The sequence below is a fragment of the Homarus americanus genome, unplaced genomic scaffold (assembly GCF_018991925.1).
Source record: "Homarus americanus isolate GMGI-L3 unplaced genomic scaffold, GMGI_Hamer_2.0 scaffold39155, whole genome shotgun sequence".
NCBI lineage: Eukaryota > Metazoa > Arthropoda > Malacostraca > Decapoda > Nephropidae > Homarus > Homarus americanus.
Genome location: NW_024737042.1, coordinates 4,698,785 through 4,718,863, shown reverse-complemented (window position 1 = coordinate 4,718,863; position 20,079 = coordinate 4,698,785). Strand labels below are relative to the sequence as shown.

Genomic DNA, 20,079 nt, shown 5'->3' with positions numbered 1-20,079 from the left:
TGACAGAGAAACTACTGTGTGTTTGGCATTTACAGTGCGTCGCTTCGTGCCTCCCTCCCCCCTCCCTCCCTCCCTCCCCTGCTCCTTCACTTCATCCCTCCCTCCCCCCTTCCTTTTTCTGTCCGCTCCGTGACATATAAACCAATCAAGGGATTTTGATAAGGATACACTGAAAAGAATGTCAACAAGACCAGCTCCCAAGCCACTATGGTGAAGGTCAAGGTCACATGTCAGGTTTGCTCTTTTATAAAGAAGATCTGACACACTTGGAGTTACAGTCAACCAAATTTGTCCAGCTTACCATGAAATTGAAACACAAATAAATGCCATTCACTCATTAACCCCCACAGCTCTTAGCGTTAATTGCGGTGTTATATTTATTTGTGCAATAGTTTATTTCTTTAATAAATAGAGAAAAGACCATTCGGGTTTAATAACTTAACCCAGAAACATTTATTTATGATAATTCCAAGGAACCTGGCAGACTCACGTTAACGGACATTCAACAGTGATTGCAACAGGTAAACGGAAGCTATCAAGTCTATGAGGTAAGAGCCCCCGACGAATAGGTCACCAGGTGGACTATCCTAAACATCGTCATTATGTTTGTCGCTTAGTGCTGTACGGTGTTGAGTCTTGTTACCTGTCAGTATCTCAGGCTTTATTTTTATTCCTCTGATGTTGTTTGATTTGTAATTTAGATAAGTGAATTTTATAAGGCAGAATAAATTAAATATGTCTGGAATTTCTAGTGGTTGAAATATATTACCGATTACTTTTTTCAATGGCGCCCATGGTAAAAGTTTTCGCTATCGGGGTGTGTGTGTGTGTGTGTGTGTGTGTTTTTTGTATCATATAAGCTTCAACCGTTCAGAACACATCCTGCTTCAAATATATATATATACAATCTTTAGTAAGGGTGACGCCTCGGTTGGTAGATAAGATAACGATAGATTTATTACCATTTTGCGAGCTGTCTCCCCTTTATATCTAAACCTACAACTATGCTTACGTTTTTTATTGAAGATGATTGTAAATACTATAAAACTAACAATAATAACCCTAAAAGATAATAATAGAAATAATTGTAATGAATTTGTTGGATGATTGTTTCAGATAATTGATGGCGTATATCTTTAACATCAGATCACAGTATAACATCAACAGTGTGTAGAAAATATATATAAAACACATAACTGGGATAAAGAGAGACTGGACTCGAGGATACAGAGGTAATCAGAAACAACATGCCATTGATGTAATGACAATCACGACAGAGTTACACAATCAAGACACAGTTCGCCGCGGCTATTGTGTTGGTTCAGGGTAGCAGCTGTGCCTCTGTCTTGCTGCAGGTGGTGAGGCGAGGACGTAGGAGTGTGACAGTGAGTAGTGGTGGCATCGTCCTTGTTAGGCCTGGCGAGTGTTTGCTTTAAAGGTGGATAAATCCCCCCACCCGCCGCCCACATCACAGTGTAAGGGAGAGGCTGCCACTCCTAGCACTATTGACGGCGGCACGTGCTGAATATCAAGTGTATCAGATATTGTTAGGGAGAAATAATACACACACACACACACACACACAGACGAAGAATGACAAGAACGATTATTTCATGAGTACAAAGGGAGGTAGGTGTACAGTATGTATGTATGTATGTATGTATGTATGTATGTCTGACGTTATAGTTTTCTCCACATAAAAGACATGTTTGTGATACCGTAACAGTCCTGTCTGACAAACTTTCTAAGGGAATTTAATGTCGCATGTGGTCTTTGAGTGTGTGTGTGTGTGTGTGTGTGTGTGTGTGTGTGTGTGTGTGTGTGTGTGTGTGTGATCCACTTGAAATTCTGCGAGTATATTATGATGTTTTTACTTTCGTTTATTTCAAGACAGATGAAGACTCATCACTAATGGCCCTATTAAGTGGTAAAATATGTTGCAAGAGAGTTCAAGTTGTAGCACAGAGTCTAGTGTTGTGTGTGTGTGTTAAAACATTCATGCCTGGGAGAGGGGAAGAGTCGGGCTGTTCCCTTACACCAGCTGAGTGAGGGCGGCCATAGAGTAATATATTAATGTATGTATACTTTTTTATTAGTAAATAGCTTGTGATATATTATATAAATCACGTTTAAGAATTATATATATTTTTTTAAAGCGTCAGGCTCTACATTCTACTATATACAGTATGGATTAATTAAAAGCTGAAACATGCTGAAATAGGTAGTTTAATATCTGTGGGTATTTTTTTCGATATTCGTAAAGCTTGACCTATTTGGTTGCCTCACACAGTACGGTACACAATACGTGGCGATGGACTTCATTTCCCTAATCCCATCATCACTTGCTTTAGGGTGACTGTGGTATAACTGTGCTGTATGGTGGGGGCGAGGCCGAGAACTGTGTGGTACTGTACTTGGTGTTGTGGTCTCAGGAACACACTAGTCGCTCATAAAAACCGTCTTTCTCACAGTCTCGGGTTACGGTGGCTGGTGACACGTTTCAGCCCCGCCCTCTAGGTCACGTGGTCTTTTGCGCGTGATAACGTGATTTAACTTAATTTCACTTAACTTTATCTCACTTAACCTGAGCCAGTTTTTGCCTTAGTTAACCCGATCGTTATTTCGACTATTTGAGATAACTAAAATTGGGTTACCTGTGCGTTTCTAAATTTAGGCTAATCTTTGGTTTCCTTATCTAATTTAACCGAAATTGAGCTAACTAAACTTTTCATTATATAACCTAACCTAACCAAACCAGAATGAAAACTTAAGAGGCTGAACACACCCTCCATTTTCTTCTATTGGTTTCCTGCAAGAGGTTGTGTCATCTTGTGGCAATACGATGAAAAAGATTGCGTCAGGTTTCCCGCGTTATCTGTGATTTATGCTGGAGTAGTTGTGTAATCCGCTAGGTGTAAACACAGACGAGTGATCAGTGTGTGTGTGTCGAGTGTAACAGGTGTTGGTGGAAAGTGTGCGACAATAATAATAATAAATCCCACACACGAGAAACACATCAATCTGTCAGGTCAGTAGGGGCAGGATTTGGGCACAAACCAAATATACAAACTCGTGTTCAGGATCCCGGCAGGTGTAGTGATGTTGTTGGACTGTTGATGTATAAAACACTAGCTGTAAACACTTCCCCGTGACCAGAGTGTAGTAGTGAGTGTATACGTGGTGTGGCGTGGCCGGGTGTGGTGTGGCTGGGTGTGGTGTGGTGTGGCTGGGTGTGGTGTGATGTGGCTGGGTGTGGTGTGATGTGCATAAAACCTTAACCTGTCTTCTGCATTAGTTATTATGTCATTATCTGAAACCTTGAGGGATTTCTATCAGGCAGAGAGCCGCGGCCACGCTCACACGGCTGACCTTCATCTGTCTGTCCTTGATATTCTTTTTTTTTGTCAGTAATGGTGTGTTGTAACCCACCACAGGAGACATGACCTATTAAAATACAATGGTCTTACAGGTATCGGGTCTTACAGGTATCGGGTCTTACAGATGTCAGGTCTTACAGGCATCGGGTCTTAAAGGTATCGGGTCTTACAGGTATCGGGTCTTACAGGTATCGGGTCTTACAGGCATCGGGTCTTACAGGTATCAGGTATTATATATTTTCTTCACTCCAAGATTTCCTCTCTACCTTTATATTCAAAATAGAATTAGTCTCATTACAATACAAATGAGCTTCAAGATATGTCGACGTGACTCTGTAGAAGCCGTAAATTAGTGTGAGCAAATTGTTGTTGACAGGTGTGTGTGTGTGTGTGGCTGGCCTAAAGTATTCTCCCGGTAACACCCCCCCCCCAACTCCTACCCTTTATGTACAAAATAACGGCGTCATATTTCTTTGTATATGAAACCCATTTTTTCTATACTTTATATGGCATTTTTACATGAGATAGGACGTTTAATATGAGCCTAATATATTAAGAAGGGTTGGGGAGATAAATAACCACAACCCTCCTTACTTTTTATATGTAGTTAATAATAATACTTCAACTTACGTAAATACATAGTGTCAGAAAATATAAGTTTCATTACTTGAAAAAAATGACGTCGGTATTTCCTAGGTAAGGGGTTCTGTGCGTGAGTGGGTGGGGGTGCTTCTTAGATTACCTTGAAACTTTTAAAATGTTATTGGCCAGTTGTCAGAAGCTTCACCTTGACGGCCTTTTATTTAAATATCTTTAGGCCTAGTGCCGGGTGACGCCTAGCCAGAGGTATTTTTAGGTCGTGTTGACACATTAAGTCTCTTGAGTATAAACCAGCTATAGTCAGCGCTATGAATACCACACCCAGACTAACTGACTCGCGTGCAGGGATAGCTTTTGACCAGACACCGCTCATACACCAGTTCTGTGCCACACGCGTTCAGAAATGTTTTATACCTTGCACGATATTGCGACGAATCATATTTTTGTGTTTTTTCGCCTGTCTCTTTGTTTGTCCGTTAGTTAGTTCGTTTTTTCCTCTGTTTGATCGTTCGCCAGCCAACCAGTCAATTACTCATCCTGCCAGCCTTTTTCCACACTGAAGGTTAGCACTTTATGGAAACAGCCTGGCAACAACAGATGGACTCCCTTGTATATTCCTTCAAATGTTTCCGTGAGGCCCTGTGCTTGGTGAGAGACTGGACAAACATGGAGCAAACTTTGAAAAATAATCCTTATGATATCCACGGGAGGCAGTCTTTGACCCTTGACCCAATATACTGGTGTACTGCAAGTTAGGTGAATGTTTGTATGTATGTATGGGATAGGAGGAACTTCGATTGGTCTGTGTTTCTCTGCTGTGTGTGTGTGTGTGTTGAGTGTGGTGTGTTGTGCCGTGCTGTGTTGTGAGGTAGAGAATGCGAGTGGAGAAAAAAATGAGGGGATTTATGACTTATGAGGCCTATGTTCTTGGTGGAAGGGTGTTGGTGGTGGTGGGAGGCAGGCAGGGGAAGTTCACACACACACACACACACACACACACACACACACACACACGGGCGAAATTCTCCCTCCATTCGTTGGCATGCAATTCATTCTTGTTTCAGTAATAGATGTGTTATGCTGTGGTGCTCCTCTCTCACAGAAACATCCCCAACTATCCATATTTACCCAGAAAAAAATATACGTTCATATTATTTTTTCCCTGGATGGAGGCGTCAGGTCGTTCTCCAGATCTGTATCCATTTACACAACAATAATCTGTACGGAGTCGAGTGAGGTAGTGGAGCCATTGCCTATAATCGGAGATCCATCACTGTACAGCCCCCTTCACTAGTGCCTTTACATGAGCTCGTCAGGTTTTGTCCAGTGTGGCAACATTGTGTTTGTTGACGTCCGACATAAGGGAACTCGTAATAGTAAACATTTAAACAATATTAAAACAAATATATTAATGTAATGATTTGTGGAATGTTTAGTATATGACTAGCCCCTGTAAACGCGGTAGTGAAGGAGACTACAGTGCATGACCTCTTGATCTGCCCATCTCTCGGGGGGGACGAAAGGGCACCTGGCCACCAGTCATCACCCAGGTGGTATTTACCTTCCGTCACTTGGGCGACATTTACATCTGTTTCCTCACCGGCATTTACCCTTCAAATGTCAAGTGTCGCTGTCGTTATCTATACCCTCGCTTCGCCCTGTCTCACCTTGCCACACCTCATTACATGTAAATAGCGTCCTTGTAAACCAGTCCCACCCACCCACCCATCCACCCACCCACCCTCCCTCCCGCACCACCACCTTCACACCACACCAGCGCCCAGAAGTTGTGTTTTACAAGTACAAAATTAATTACTCGCTTTAAGTCAACGCTTATTATATGCGAAGGATTTTTATAGCTGTCTTCATACTATGAGGTAAGTAAAGTCATCGTATTCAAGAATTTTAGTTGTCGTACTCATGAATTTTAGTCGTCGTACTCAAGAATTTAAGACATCATACTCAAAATGTAAAGTCATTGTCCACAAGAGGTTAGGTCATCGTACTCAAAATGTTTAATCATTACACACAAGAGATTAGGTCATCGTACTGCAGGGGCTAATTAGTATATCGTACTCAAGGGGTCAACACACTCCTCGTTACAGGGTAGGTGGGGCAGGAGGCGCTGTTGGCCGGGGGGAGCTGTGGCGACTCCTTGGATTAATTAAACTCCGGAGGGTAATTAGGATCTCCTCACAGTTTAGCCCAGAAGTTGTAATTAGTCTGGGAACCGCGGGAATTATTAGCTCATAGGAGAGAGAATTAAAACAGGTAGTGGTGTTAAGAGGGGATTAGAACAGAGGTAGTGGTGTTAAGGGAGGATTAGAACACAGGGTGGTGTTAAGAGAAGATTAGAACACAGAGGGTGGTGTTAAGAGAAGATTAGAACACAGAGGGTGGTGTTAAGAGAAGATTAGAACAGAGGGTGGTGGTGTTAGAGAGGATTAGAACACAGAGGGTGGTGTGAAGAGAAGATTAGAACACATAGGGTGGTGTTAAGAGAAGATTAGAACACAGAGGGTGGTGTTAAGAGAAGATTAGAACAGAGGGTGGTGTTAGAGGATTAGAACACAGAGGGTGTGTGATTAGAACAGAGAGGATTAGAACACGGAGGTGGTGTTAAGAGGTTAGAACACAGAGGGTGGTGTTAAGAGAGGATTAGAACACAGAGGGTGGTGTTAAGAGAGGATTAGAACACAGAGGGTGGTGTTAAGAGAGGATTAGAACACAGAGGGTGGTGTTAAGAGAGGATTGGAACACAGAGGGTGGTGTTAAGAGAGGATTAGAACACAGAGGGTGGTGTTAAGAGAGGATTAGAACACAGAGGGTGGTGCTGTGTTATTAGGAAATAAAAATAATTATAGCGGTGTTATCATAGGAAATAATCATCGTGGTGTTATAGGAAATAATTATAGCGGTGTTATCATAAGACATACGTATAATGTTAGCAGTGTTATAGGCAATAAGAAGAGTCGTAGCCAAGGCGTTCTGCAGCGAAATTAAGCTGTAATAATTAGCATGATCCCCAGTGTGCAAAGTTTATCTTCTTGAAGGTGAAAGGCGGAGGTTAAGAGGGTGGTAGTGGTGAGTGGTGTTGGAGGAGAGAGGTGGTTGTTGTTGTTGTTGGTGGTGGTGGTGGTGGTAGTGGTAGTGGTGGGAGGTGGTGTGATAGTTTTTGGTATTGGTGGTGTTAGAGGTAGTGGTGGTGGTAGTGGTGGGAGGTGGTGTGATAGTTGTTGGTAGTGGTGGTGGTGGTAGAGGTAATGGTGGTGGTAGTGGTGGGAGGTGGTGTGATAGTTGTTGGTAGTGGTGGTGGTGGTAGAGGTAATGGTGGTGGTAGTGGTGTGAGGTGGTGTGATAGTTGTTGGTAGTGGTGCTGGTGTTAGAGGCGGTGGTGGTAGTATCGATAATAGTGGCCGGAGATGGTGGTGATTGGTGGTAGTATTGATGGTGGTGATGATGATAGTAGTAGTACGGTAGTTGGGGTAATGATGGGTGGTGGTGGCGGCGGTGGTGATAGTATTGGTGGTGACTGCAGTGGTGGTAGTAGTGGTGGTGGGTGGTGATTTGCATATCTTAACCATCTCACTCGTTTATTACTTCCCAAACTGCCGGTATCACTCTCCTAATGGCATCTGAAACTCGAGTCAACGCCTTTTTTTTGCAATATGTATTTTGTGTACACTGTATCATATTATCTTGGGTGGTTTGGCCTCGAAATATTACACAGACGTTTTTAAAATGGCGTAAGGGGAGATGTTCTTATTTTTTTATTAATTTCTTTGGTTTTTATTTTATTTTTTTTGTAGATGTTGTTATTCTTATCTTCTGTTTGTTGCAAATTCGTGATAACAACGTCCATTTTGTTATCTGTTTACTTTCTTATCTCTCTTCCTGTTGTTGTTTATTTGTTGTATACTTATAAATATATCTCATCAATGACTTAAGTATTTATGTTCCATTTGTTTTGGTTGTGACTTGTTAATGGCATCAACACCAAATGATTACTTAAGATTTTGATGTAATGTATTTGTAACTTGTAATGTTTCCTCTTGTATTTGTTTATATTGTTCTGCCATCATTCACTTCTCATACATCTATTGCCTTATACGACGGTCATCACTTGTAAAACATCCTGTACGTGAAGTCCTTCTCTGTCTCTGTGTACAATTTGTTTAGGATACGTGAGTGTTTGTGTACCTCGTCATGTCACGTAGTAATTGTGGTGGTGTGGGGGAGATGTGGTATTAGGGAGGTGGTACTGTGGGGAAGGTGGTGGTGTGGAGCAGTGCTCCCCAACCTGTAGTTCGCTGTGGAACGACATTATGGAGCCCGCAAGGGTTTATTAGAAAGTTGTGAATTATTTGTGATTTTATGTAAGGGTGAAATTAATGAAAATATGTAATAACTTGATACAACTGTCGTGTACAGGACGTGTTTATTTACCCCAGACCGGAGTAAATATAAAAGTATGTAACTGGTAACAGTTAGACGTGTAAAACTGCAAATAACTGTACAGTATATATGAGATTTTTTCTTGAATGTAGATCCAAAGCTTTGCCGCCCTCCACTATATTTACAATGATAAATGTGGCCCAGAGACTACAAAAGGTTGGGGACCACTGGTGTGGAGGAAGGTGGATGTGGAAGTGGTTGGGCTTGGTTCATTTATGATGGTGGCTGGGGTTGATGCCTCGTCCTCCCTCACCCTTCTTTCCTCCGCTGTGCAGCATCATTTACTAACTTACCTGTACACAGACATATACACAGAGGGGAAGAAGGGAGAGGAGAGAAAAAAAGAAAAAACACGGGAAAAGAAAACGAGAGGAGAGAAAACAGGGAGAGGTGAGAGAGAACTTTTTCATAAACTTTCACACAGCTTCTGTTTACCTCGCCCGCTTTGTTGTTAAGGATGTGACGTGTGTGCCCTGTGTTCCCTCTCACGTGAATTACAAAGAACTAACAGAGAAACAAGGAGGCAGGTTAATGCAACTACAGAGTGGAAGGAAGTTGGGTCTAGGGTAATGTATAGAGTGAAAAGAAAAGAGTGGGGGGGGGGAGGTGGAAGTGGGAATAAAGTAGGAAAGAGTCGAGCCGATGAAACACCAGTCATTAGTTTAAAGTAATTTACTCAGAAATATTAAAGAGCCAGGTTAATATAACTTGCTTGTAGTTGCAGAGTGGGGTCAAGGTTTACGTAATAATTTCAGAGAATGAAGTTAAATTCATTCATTATCGAGTAAAAGAGAGAGTGAGTCAGTCTCTTTGAAGGCGCTATAAGTGTTTCCGTGTTACCATTTTTGTTTGTGTTCTTACCGGGTCCTGTCACACGCTGGTGGAGACGTTTATAGTAGCCAGGTTTCTCTTGTGCCTTACCATCGCCACTAGATGTATATTTAGCCAGTCGTAAGAGCTTAAACATACACGAGGTGGAGGGGGAGGTGAGAATACACTGCCTGTGGATATTTGTTGTGCTGGTGTGGGTCGTGGAGTGTATGGGTTGGGGATACACTGTTTGTGGGTGTGTCTCTTCAGGGCATGGTTGCTAGTGTGTGGGTGTGTGTGTGTGTTCAAGGTGTGGTTGCTAGGGTATGTTTGTGTGTGAGGGGGATCTTGAAGTGTGTGGGTGTGTATTGTGAAAGTGTGAGGTGTGTAGTGTATGTTTTGAGGTATACACTGCCTCTTGGTGTGTATCTTGAAGGTGTGAGCCGTGGTGTATGTGTGTGTGTACATTGGGAGATGTACACTGCCTCTTTCTGTGTATTCTTAGTTTCAGTGGTGGAGGTAATACGTGTGGGTGATTCTCTGTGTATATAAGTGTATACAGTATTTAGTTGGTGTATGTATGTATGTATGTGTGTGTGTATAATTGTAGCAGGTGTGAACAGTGTGCTGAATGAGCCATACAGGATTCCTCCCTTGTTTATGCAAATGTAGAGGGTTAGTGGACCGTGTTTCCGCCTCTCTCCCGCCACCTAACCCTTGTGTGTGTGTGTGTGTGTGTGTGTGTGTGTGTGTGTGTGTGTGTGTGTTTTATACACTCTGTGAGCCGTGTCGGGCCGGGGTGAAGGTGTGGCTGTTTACCCCTGGCCCTCCGAGTCAGGCAGTGGAGCACCAGTTATATATACATGTGGAGGAAGAGGTGGAGGAGGGCGGGAAAGAGAGAGGGGATGGGGTGGGGGTTATGGAAGGGGGAAGGAGTGATGAATCGTTGAGGAGGAGGATTAAGAGAAGGTTGAGAGAGGGAAGGGTTGGGTGATGGAGCAGTAAAGAAGGACTCAAAAACGATAAGAGGGAAGGAGGGGAGAGGAAGAGTGATGATTATGAGGGAAGTTTCCGGGAGGTGTTTTCAAGTCTGATGAAAGAGGAAGAAGAAGAAGGGGTGGAGGAGGGTTGATGAATGGTTGGAGGAGGGTGAAAATGAGATAGGGAGCTGAGAGAGAGTGTGTGGTGAGTGATTGGTCGGGTGGTGAAAGTAACTATAAGACTCGCCTGACGAAGACTTAAGTTTATCAGAAAGCAGTTTTATGGCGTGAAACTGTTTCCAGGAGAATCACTGTAGCTAAACATTTAACCCAAACCTGTTCGTGTTTGGTAATCCACACAAGTTTATCGTGGATTTACTATACGTTCCTTGTACTGTACCTACCTGCCACTTTACAGCATACAAAGGTTTTTTAATCGTCTTCCAGGCTTAAGTATTCTTAGTACAGTATATTTATATCGAATGGTCTGTTCAGGATATTTCTTAATATGTATTTTAGTAACTTCGACGTTCATGTCAAGTCTCAAAAGATGTGTGGGAGTTTATTTTTCAAGGTTATTTATTGTTGTTACCGAAACTACAGTCTTCTCTTCCCACGTTTATATGACTGAGTTTTTCGTGTGACGGTCCAACGAGAATTAGTTCCTCATTGCTTCACCAAGCGAACTATTACTGTCACGCGAGTGTTTGAGACGTAGTTCAAAAACAGGTCAAGAATAATGGTGTTGGTGAACTGCTGTCTGGCGTAACATTAAGGAGGGAGGATTATGGATTTTAAGACGAGACTTCCATATAAGAATTGTGTTGGGGGCGTTTTCTAGTTGTTCCTCCCTCTCTCTTTCCCTCACCCTTGTGTTTCTTTTCGCCCTCCACCATGTCTCTGTTTCTCTACCTCCTTCATCCTCTCATCTTACCCATACCATTTGCTTCTTCTCCCAGTCCCTGTGTGTTCAACTGTGCATCTGCTTCACCTCACCAGTGTAACAGAACACATGATCACGTTAATCACCAGTGTGTGTGTGTGAGAGTGAGCAGGGCGTGACTGTCGTGGTGGTGTTGGGCGTTAGGACTTGGTTGGTGTGTACAGGTAGGCATTCCCCTCCCCTCCACACAATTAGCGACAGGTACTCGGGATATGTTGGGTATGTAAGTAACTTGTGCTCACTGTACACCTTCCCTGGCAGACACATGAGATGGCTCCCGAGGGTTGTTTTTTTTTCTTCTTCCAGCCGCCTGACTGAGTTTGAATATAAGGGTGTGAGTATTTTTAAGCCCCCACCCAAACACACACACCGTAGGCATGAGCGGGGACAGGGAGTTCAATCTCTGTCCGCCCGTCAGTCGCCCGTCATTCCCGTCCTACACTGAGGTATTCACTTTGGGTAAATCAACTCCTGCGGTTATCTGTGAAAGATTCTAAGCCTTAACACAAACACTGTATAGGAAGGATAGTAAGTGTACTTGTTGTAAGAAAGGCATTTTTTTTTCAAACTTTTACTGTGTATAATTTAGACTTTTCGTTGAAATATTAGTATGGCATCACTCGGGAGTGAGGGAAAGATACTATTAACTGAAGGAAACAAGTATGATGAATGTAATCGCCTTAACTGACCTTTCCTTGATGATAATGCTGTGTGTGTGTGTAGAGAAGAACACCATGTGAGAGGCAGCTTATATCATGTGGCAGGCTGATCAGTATGCACATTTAAATATTTGGAGTGTGACGTGATGGCATCCACGCTCTCCCGGGTGACCCAGCATGGCTCTCCCCCCTCCCCTGTGCCACGCCGGGTTACTCACTGGAATGATGCGGCCTGACGTCATATCGGGCGGGACTTGCTTTCATCTGCGTGTGTGTGGCAGAGCAGCGCGACCTTCTATGTGTGGTATTATTTGTTACTGTCTCCTGGTGATGGAGACAGTCTTGTGATGTGGACTCGGGAAACTGGCCCTTGTATGGCACCTCTTACTAAAACCTAAATATATATATGTGTGTTGGTTTATATTTTATATAATTTGACACATGTAGTTACACTGACACACAGTTTACCTGACATGTGTCCGTGTGTGTCGCCATGATAACCATTCAGCGCGGCGAAGTTGAGAATAATATTAAAGGTGTTGTGCTGAGAATACCCGTGGCAGTGACTATACCCGTGTGTCGTTAATGAAGACCTCCCCTTATTTAGAGATGTAATATGGTTGGGTAGGGCGTCGGGGCTTGGAATAACGAGAGACGGAGAGACGGAAGGGTGTTTTTCCTGCTCGTTTTCATTCGCTACTTTCAGAGGAATTTGCCGAGTGTGCCAGGAGGTGGAGGAGCACGTGCTACCCTGTTATTCTTGAGCTGTTTGCTTTACGATGAGAGGGAGGGGGACGTTGAGGTAGGTAGCCAAGTGATGTGTTGAAGGGTGGTGGGGAGCGGTGACTGTCTGCCTACAACCTGGCCCTCACACCCTCCCCCCCATCCCCTCCTCCTCCCCCCCCCCGCCCTTTCCGCCTCCCTTTGTCGCTGTCTGCTCGAACTTATTTAACTTATTTTTTGCTTTTCTGTATTTACACATTTATTCGTGTTGCTTACTACTGTTATATTTATTAGTTGCTTAATTGTTTTTTGTCTTTTTGGGGTATTTATGTTTTTAGTCGTAAAATTATTATTCGCGTTGTGTTAGTCGAGTTATTGATGTTATGAACCAAGTAATGTTTCAAGTCTTCCTGTGTGTTTGCAGTTCAGCTCCTTTCAAAGGTTTCCCTCCCCCTTCCTTGCATTCCCAGCCCGAGTTTTCCTTTCATCGCATGATTATACTCTCGTCTTTCTCCCCTCCCCCCTCTCTTTCTCTCCCCTCTCTCTTTTTCTCCCTCTCACTCATCGCCATTCCTTCAGATTTCTCATGTTGGTTTTTATTGGCACTGATTTTTTTGTATTTATATTTCTCATTGTTAAGTTTTTGCGGTTTATTTTTCTTTTTTCGTTTTTTTTTTACATTTATTTTTTCATGTTTGTTTATTGTCAAATTTGCTTTAGTTTTCTCATACTTCTTTTCTTGACAACAACACCAGACTGTACTGAAAAATACAGAGGAGGTATAATATTTGTGCAAACCAAAACTGAATTCACGGTGGGGAAGACTGTCTCGAGGGTGGGGTGAATAACATGCCAAGCAACAGAGTCGTCACTGTAAATTAAGGTGAACAGTAAACACGTGTCATTTACCCTGACTGTCCTAAATATTTGTCTCTCTATTCTTCCATTATTTTTTTTTACTTTTGTCTGTTTATTGTTATCTCTCATCATCCTTTCCGTATGTCGTCTGCCTTGTCATTTTCTCCTTATGATGTTTTATTCATGATGAGTGAAGTTGCGTGTGGTGAGGAGATGGGTGGGTCACCGGTGTTGGCTGGGGGTGTGGGTGGTGGTTGGGGCTGGGGGTGTGGGTGGTGTTGGGGGCTGGGGTGTTGGTTGGGGGCTGGGGTGTGGGTGGTGGTGGCTGGGGGTGGGTGGTGGAGGCTGGGGTGTGGGTGGTGGTTGGGGGCTGGGGTGTGGGTGGGTGGTTGGGGGCTGGGGGTGTGGGTGGTGGTTGGGGGCTGGGGGTGTGGGTGGTGGTTGGGGGCTGGGGGCAGGTATGTGGAGTTCACACACTCACCCTCACAGCCCCGCTCACGCTGCCAGTCAAGAGTGTCCTAGGCTAGCAGCTCATTCGCCCCGCTCTTCTGCTGCTTGTTACATCTTGCTTATTACCTTCAGGAGTCCTTCAAGAGGAAGTTCCTGTCGTCAGTAGAGCAAGTGCCAGGACGAGTCGACAACCAGCACTTCTTTACTCTTGTGTCATAACCTTCGAGCGTAACTGGTGTGAAGATAATGGTGATAAGCACTAGCATTTTTCTCTCTCGTGGTGAACAAGTCTACCGAGGCTCCATTACTATTGTGAAGGTCAGGAAAATACTCCCTGGTGGATGAAAAATAAGTAATTGAATAAGCTGGAGTTCCATCCGAGGTATTATCGCTTTTCACACCAAAGAGGGAACTATGATTGGTGAACTAGATATAGTGAAAGTGAACTAAATGCGATTAACTTTTATTGTTTTATCAAGAACAGCGGTGTTGTGTGATGTGCCGTAATAACAGCAGTGTAGACAAAGCAGCAGTAAAGATTGTTAGCGAGTAAAGCAGGGCGGGCCCGGCTCACCACTACCGACTCTAGGTGCTTACCAGATGTGGTGGTGGGGTTGCCAGTTGTCCATAAGTAGTCGTCAATGTGAGTGGGTGCGCGTCGGACGCTGGTCCCAGGCCGGTCACAAGGGATATCGAAACGCTCACTGCTAGTTCAAGTCTGACTAGTTTCAGCTTGAATTATATGCTATAGAAGCAAAATGGTGAGCGGCACTACTGAAATTTTAACGTGACTCAAGTGATACGATTTAAATCCCAGTTTAAAGAGCATGTCATGGTGGCGACTACATCTTGGGTCCCAGGGGCAGTTTTCCCAAGACGGTATTGTTTGTACTCTTCGCAGGTGTGTTGTGGTACTAGTGGAGTGCTTTGGTATATAGTCTGGGCTACTAGTTTTAGCGAGAGATAAAAGGTGATGATGAAGGCAGGACGCGGTGAACCCAGGGTTGGCAGAAAGTCAAGGTCAGAGATTTTCCTGTGCACTTTTTGTTAGTGGTGTCGGGGATGCCGGTGTTGCGGGCCCGGAGTTCTCGGGTGGAGGGTGGGCGGTGTTACCCTCGGGTGTGCTGGGCGGCCGTCAACCGCTCCACCCACTGGGGGGGGTACACCCATAGGACCCCCTCACCCGATGGGTCCTCCCAGTCGCTGCACCTGTGTGCCAGAGCCACCTCTTGCAACAGTTGGCCAGTGTACACCTTGGCACGGAAGGGTAGCCAGGGACAGGGGTCGCCGCCCACACCAAGTGTCGCGCCCACATCCGCCGTCCTCCACCACGGACCTGTTGTCCAAAACCACACACAGCTGATCAGTTGTGATAAAAATTATTATCCGGAGTTAACACAAATATCCTCAGAGAACATGACTAGAGGAGACGGCACGTGTTATCTTGAGTCACGTGAGTCTGACCAACACTCATCGGGACATCATATCATGTTATACAATTCGTTATATTCAGGGATGGTCAGTGGCGACCACAGCAGCAGTGATACCAGTAGTGGCAGTGACATCAGTAGTGGTAGTGACACACTCAGTTCCAGTGACACCCTCAGTGCCAGTGAAACAATTAGCGCTAATGAAACTTTGAGCGCCTGTAGTGCCAGTTACAGCGGCAGTGAGGACGGCAGTTATACAGAACATTGTGCGAAATTAACAGGCGACGGCTGTTGTAATTTGGTGTCTTGTGTTAGTGTTACGTCAGGAGCCAATAATATAAGAAATGCCCACATCGTACCTACGGTAGAGGCGGTTGGTCAGCGACACAAGGCCTCCCCGTGTGGTGACGCTCCAAGCTGGACGCCAACAACACCAGAGTTGAATGGAACAAGTTGTAAACATTTAGCGACCAGGCAGGGTCACCGCCGCCACAGGCCCAGTTTGGGGATGGAGCAGACTCTCAGTAATGGGCTGCAGCACCCTTGTGTTCGTCGTGAAAACGGAAGTAATACATTTCCACGAAAGAATGCGTGTAAACATACTAAATCAAGCACTGAGGGAAGTGGAGTAGCTGACAGACAGGTACCGCAAGTATTGAGGCAAACTACCTTTACAATAGCCCGAGGATACACCACTTTTACTCTCCCCGACGACCACACTCCAGGTACCGAGGACGTTGCTACCTACCGCAAGAAGCACCCGTATCAGCACCTTCCTTCCACCCTGCCTGATGCTTCAGTAATCCCACACAGACGCACGGCGCGCTTGGTACCTGACAGTGGTATGGGTCGGAAGGTTGTTGCCAAAGTACCTGATGCTGCTGCTGCTACAACTCCCACTGTCAGCCGCCGCACCGCCCTGCCCACCCCTCCTCCGATCTCCACTGTGTCCCCTTCCCTCGGGAACAAGCAAGCCCTCATGTCCACTTACCCCTTATACCGACGAAGAACAAGCAGCGGGGTAAAGCGTGAGGGTAGTGTGGGGAGGGAGGAAGACAAGGGTGGTGTGGGTGGGCGGAGGTGCTCGGGGCCTGGCGGCTGGCTGTACCTGCCTGTTAACAAGGTTTGTCCTCAGGGTCCACCCACTATCCGGCTGCCCCAAGCTCTTAACGCTCTAACATAAAACAAGACATTCATTTACTCTTACTTAGTTGCTAGATATAACTTAGACTATTAAGATGGACAGCCTTAGGACTAGTAGTAACATTCATTCGTGGCGTTAATAATTAGATTCCCACATATAATTTAAAATCTCGCCCGGCTGAACAGACTAGTAAGCTCACCTTTTTAAAACCAATGTTAACAGCATTATTTATCAATAGTGCTGTAGTATCATGATGTATGGATAGTGCGTAATAATGTACCTTCCTCCTCCTGCAGACGGGGGAGGAAGTCTTTTCTCTATATTGATCCGTTACACTTGTCCTCATTTCTTGTCCTAATACATTGTTTTTTTAATTACTCTCTGCAGTCTACATGTCTTTAATTCTTCGTGTGTCATTCTATCAGGGTTTGTTCCGGTTTTAAAATAATGGCATTACCGTGTACGCCGTTATTCGCTCTTACCCTAAACACGTGTTCCCCATTTATCTCATCCCTTTTACAAGAGGTTGCAACGCGTCATATTGCCGGTCACGACTTGTGCATCGACACTCACGTAGGGCAGAGTTGTTTAGGCATTTACAAGTACCTGTATTCATATCACCCCATCCTGTTTTCATTGGCACAAATTATACCTATAAATCTGGCATTAATTAATTGTATTAATGGGATTTATATATTATATATTTACAATAGTGTTATTTATTACTTAAAAGATCATTAATTAAATTAAAATAAAACGTCTCAAAAAATTGTCTGAGGCGGACCAGCTGCAACTAATCACAACGTGTAGCTGTTGCGGCAGTGCTCAGGAGTACGGTATCTTCTTATCACTGATACTGTGGTGAGAAGTGATAAAAGCTAATAAGGAACGGTCACAAATGAAACTGGTCTGCGCGATCATGGAATCTGGGCTGGCTACAGTACAAATTCTGGTTAACCTCAAGATTACCCACGCTCCAGCTTATTCCACCTGATTAAACGCCATGACTCTACTGTGGGGTTTGTCTCAAGGTGAAATAAGCTGAGAGGGACTTATTTTCAGGTGATACGAAATTCTGTTTTGTTGTCAACAGGAGCCAACCGAATCCGACTACTTTTTTTTTAAGTTAGATTCGATTGTTTTCTGTTGTATGTTGTCATACATTACTTACATCGTTTCTACCTTTCCAGGATTTTAAAACTGAGATGATTTCATGACTCCGTGTAACAGAGTTTTGGTATAACCTTCCTAGGCAGTAACTTCACAGCACAAAAATCTCCCCTAGCGCAGAGCTATGAGTGGCCTGTTGTCTCCAAATTTTAATCAGTTTCTCCTTTTAGTCAGCACTCAGTCGATGTGCAAATTCTTATCAAAATTCAACCCTTTTTTTTTCTTCTACTTACACAAACTTGCACAGAAAGAGAAAATCAGCACCTGTCTTTGTTGGTGAATTGGATGATTAATGCCCAAGTTTCAGAAAGGCCTATCGTCTCTTTTGTGATGCATTGCCAGGGGTCATTGTTCTCGTGACCTTGACCAGTGTTAGTAACCCTCCTATTTGTTAAATTTCATCAAAATTGGCCCTTCTCGTATCTTGGTTGTTTTGTTTACATTCTTACGGACGCATTATTCGATCACTGATAATATGAAAACGATAACCTTGTTTGGTAACTGCTGTTAAGTGGTCTCGGGCACCTCCCCCCTCTCTATCTCTCCATTCCTCCGTTTGATCAAATTCGGTTCACCTATTAAGGTTTTGTCTTAAGATCGGGGTTATTGACCTTTGATCTACCGTTTCCAAAATTACTTTGTATTTTTATTGGTCCACAGCCAGACGAGTGCACAGTTTCATAATAATCGATACTGTTAGTTCAGTAGCCACAATGTACTGTTAAATCAGCATGTTCCTCCTTGGCCAGCTCCCCAACCCATCTGCCAAGTTTCAGCTAAATAGGTCTGTCCTCTTTATAACGACCGTAAAACTAAGTACACTTCTTATGGCGTTGTCCATCTGTTTGTGTTTGTCTTTTTAAACTTTTATTTATTTTTTTAATTTCAGAGATGTTGCGGATGATTGCCTGGTTTATATTTAATGTTTCACCTGTGATATATTCTTAAACTAGTTAGGGGTCAAGGTCTAAGCGGGGATGCACCCATGACGTAGGCACTCTTTCTGATATTTTGTGGTAATATTTCTTGTCAGTTATATTAGCAGAGGTTGTTGACTCCCCGTCAACATCCTGTGATGCTGTTAATAATGAGTAAGTGAACGCATAAACTTGATACGAAATTTGGTACAAGTTTATGCATGTACTCATCCGTCTCCTGCACGGCCTTACCCATCTCCTGCACGGCCTTACCCATCTCCTGCACGGCCTTACCCGTCTCATGCACAGTCCTCACCCGTCTCATGCACAGTCCTCACCCGTCTCATGCACAGTCCTCCACCCGTCTCCTGCACAGTCCTCACCCGTCTCCTGGTCTCCTTCCTCACCGTCTCCTGCACAGTCCTCACCGTCTCCTGCACAGTCTCACCACAGTCCTGTCTCCTGCACAGTCCTCACCCGTCTCCTGTCACAGTCCTCACCCGTCTCCTGCACAGTCCTCACCCGTCTCCTGCACAGTCCTCACCCGTCTCCTGCAGTCCTCACCCTGTCCCTGCTCCTGCACAGTCCTCACTCTCCTGCAGTCCTCACCCGTCCCTCACAGTCCTCCACCCGTCTCATGCACAGTCCTCACCCGTCTCATGCACAGTCCTCACCCGTCTCATGCACAGTCCTGTCTCACCTGCACAGTCCTCACCTGTCTCGTCACAGTCTCCACCTCACCGTCTCCCGCACAGTCCTCACCTGTCTCCCCCTCACCCGTCACCTCACCCGTCTCCCACCCTCCACCGTCTCCCATCCTCACCCGTCTCCGCACAGTCCTCACCGTCTCCAGTCCACCCGTCTCCCAGTCCTCACCCGTCTCCCTCCTCACCGTCTCCGCACAGTCCTCACCGTCTCCCATCCTCACCCGTCTCCGCACAGTCCTCACCGTCTCCAGTCTCACCCGTCTCCCCAGTCCTCACCCGTCTCCCGCACAGTCCTCACCCGTCTCCCGCACAGTCCTCACCCGTCTCCCGCACAGTCCTCACCCGTCTCCCGCACAGTCCTCACCCGTCTCCCGCACAGTCCTCACCCGTCTCATGCACAGTCCTCACCCGTCTCATGCACAGTCCTCACCCGTCTCATGCACAGTCCTCATCCGTCTCATGCACAGTCCTCACCCGTCTCATGCACAGTCCTCAAGTGTCTCGTGCCCGTGCTATCTTGACCTTAATGGCTGTTTTGGCACTCTGCGGCCTTAAGCTACTTAGTCACGTCCAGATTTACTTCAATCCTCGCACTCACTGTTTATAAGTATGCTGATTAATTGATAAACATGAGGAACAAACTTTGACATGAATTTCTCTTTTATCCCTAGTTGCTATTTAAATGTGACAGGCTTGTAACATGTTAACCAGGTAATCTAGCCAGTAAAACCTTACTTGCCAACTTGTACACCTTTACAAGATTAGATTATTCAGGAATTTTGTCGTTGTCGTGACTCACCTGTACCAGTGTTTAGGGACGTGTCAGAGTTTTTCGTTCTTTTCCTCTTGAACTGCG

General features: G+C 44.7%; 1 protein-coding gene across 16 annotated transcripts in view; it reads left to right on the top strand.

Moving 5' to 3' along the window:
- LOC121872610 overlaps positions 1-20,079 on the top strand; it is a 169,674-nt gene that overhangs the window by 67,403 nt on the left and 82,192 nt on the right. For 4 of the 16 annotated variants that reach the window (XM_042375480.1, XM_042375479.1, XM_042375477.1 and 1 more), the window contains exon 1: positions 14,402-16,408. The exons of 5 other annotated variants lie outside the window; for them this stretch is intronic. In XM_042375480.1, the coding sequence (XP_042231414.1) occupies positions 14,918-16,408 (1,491 nt within the window). In that variant the 5' untranslated portion in view covers positions 14,402-14,917. Of the gene's footprint in view, positions 1-14,398; positions 16,409-20,079 lie in introns of those variants that run through there. 7 more of the 16 variants (XR_006090124.1, XM_042375485.1, XM_042375486.1 and 4 more) reach the window with 3 other exon arrangements.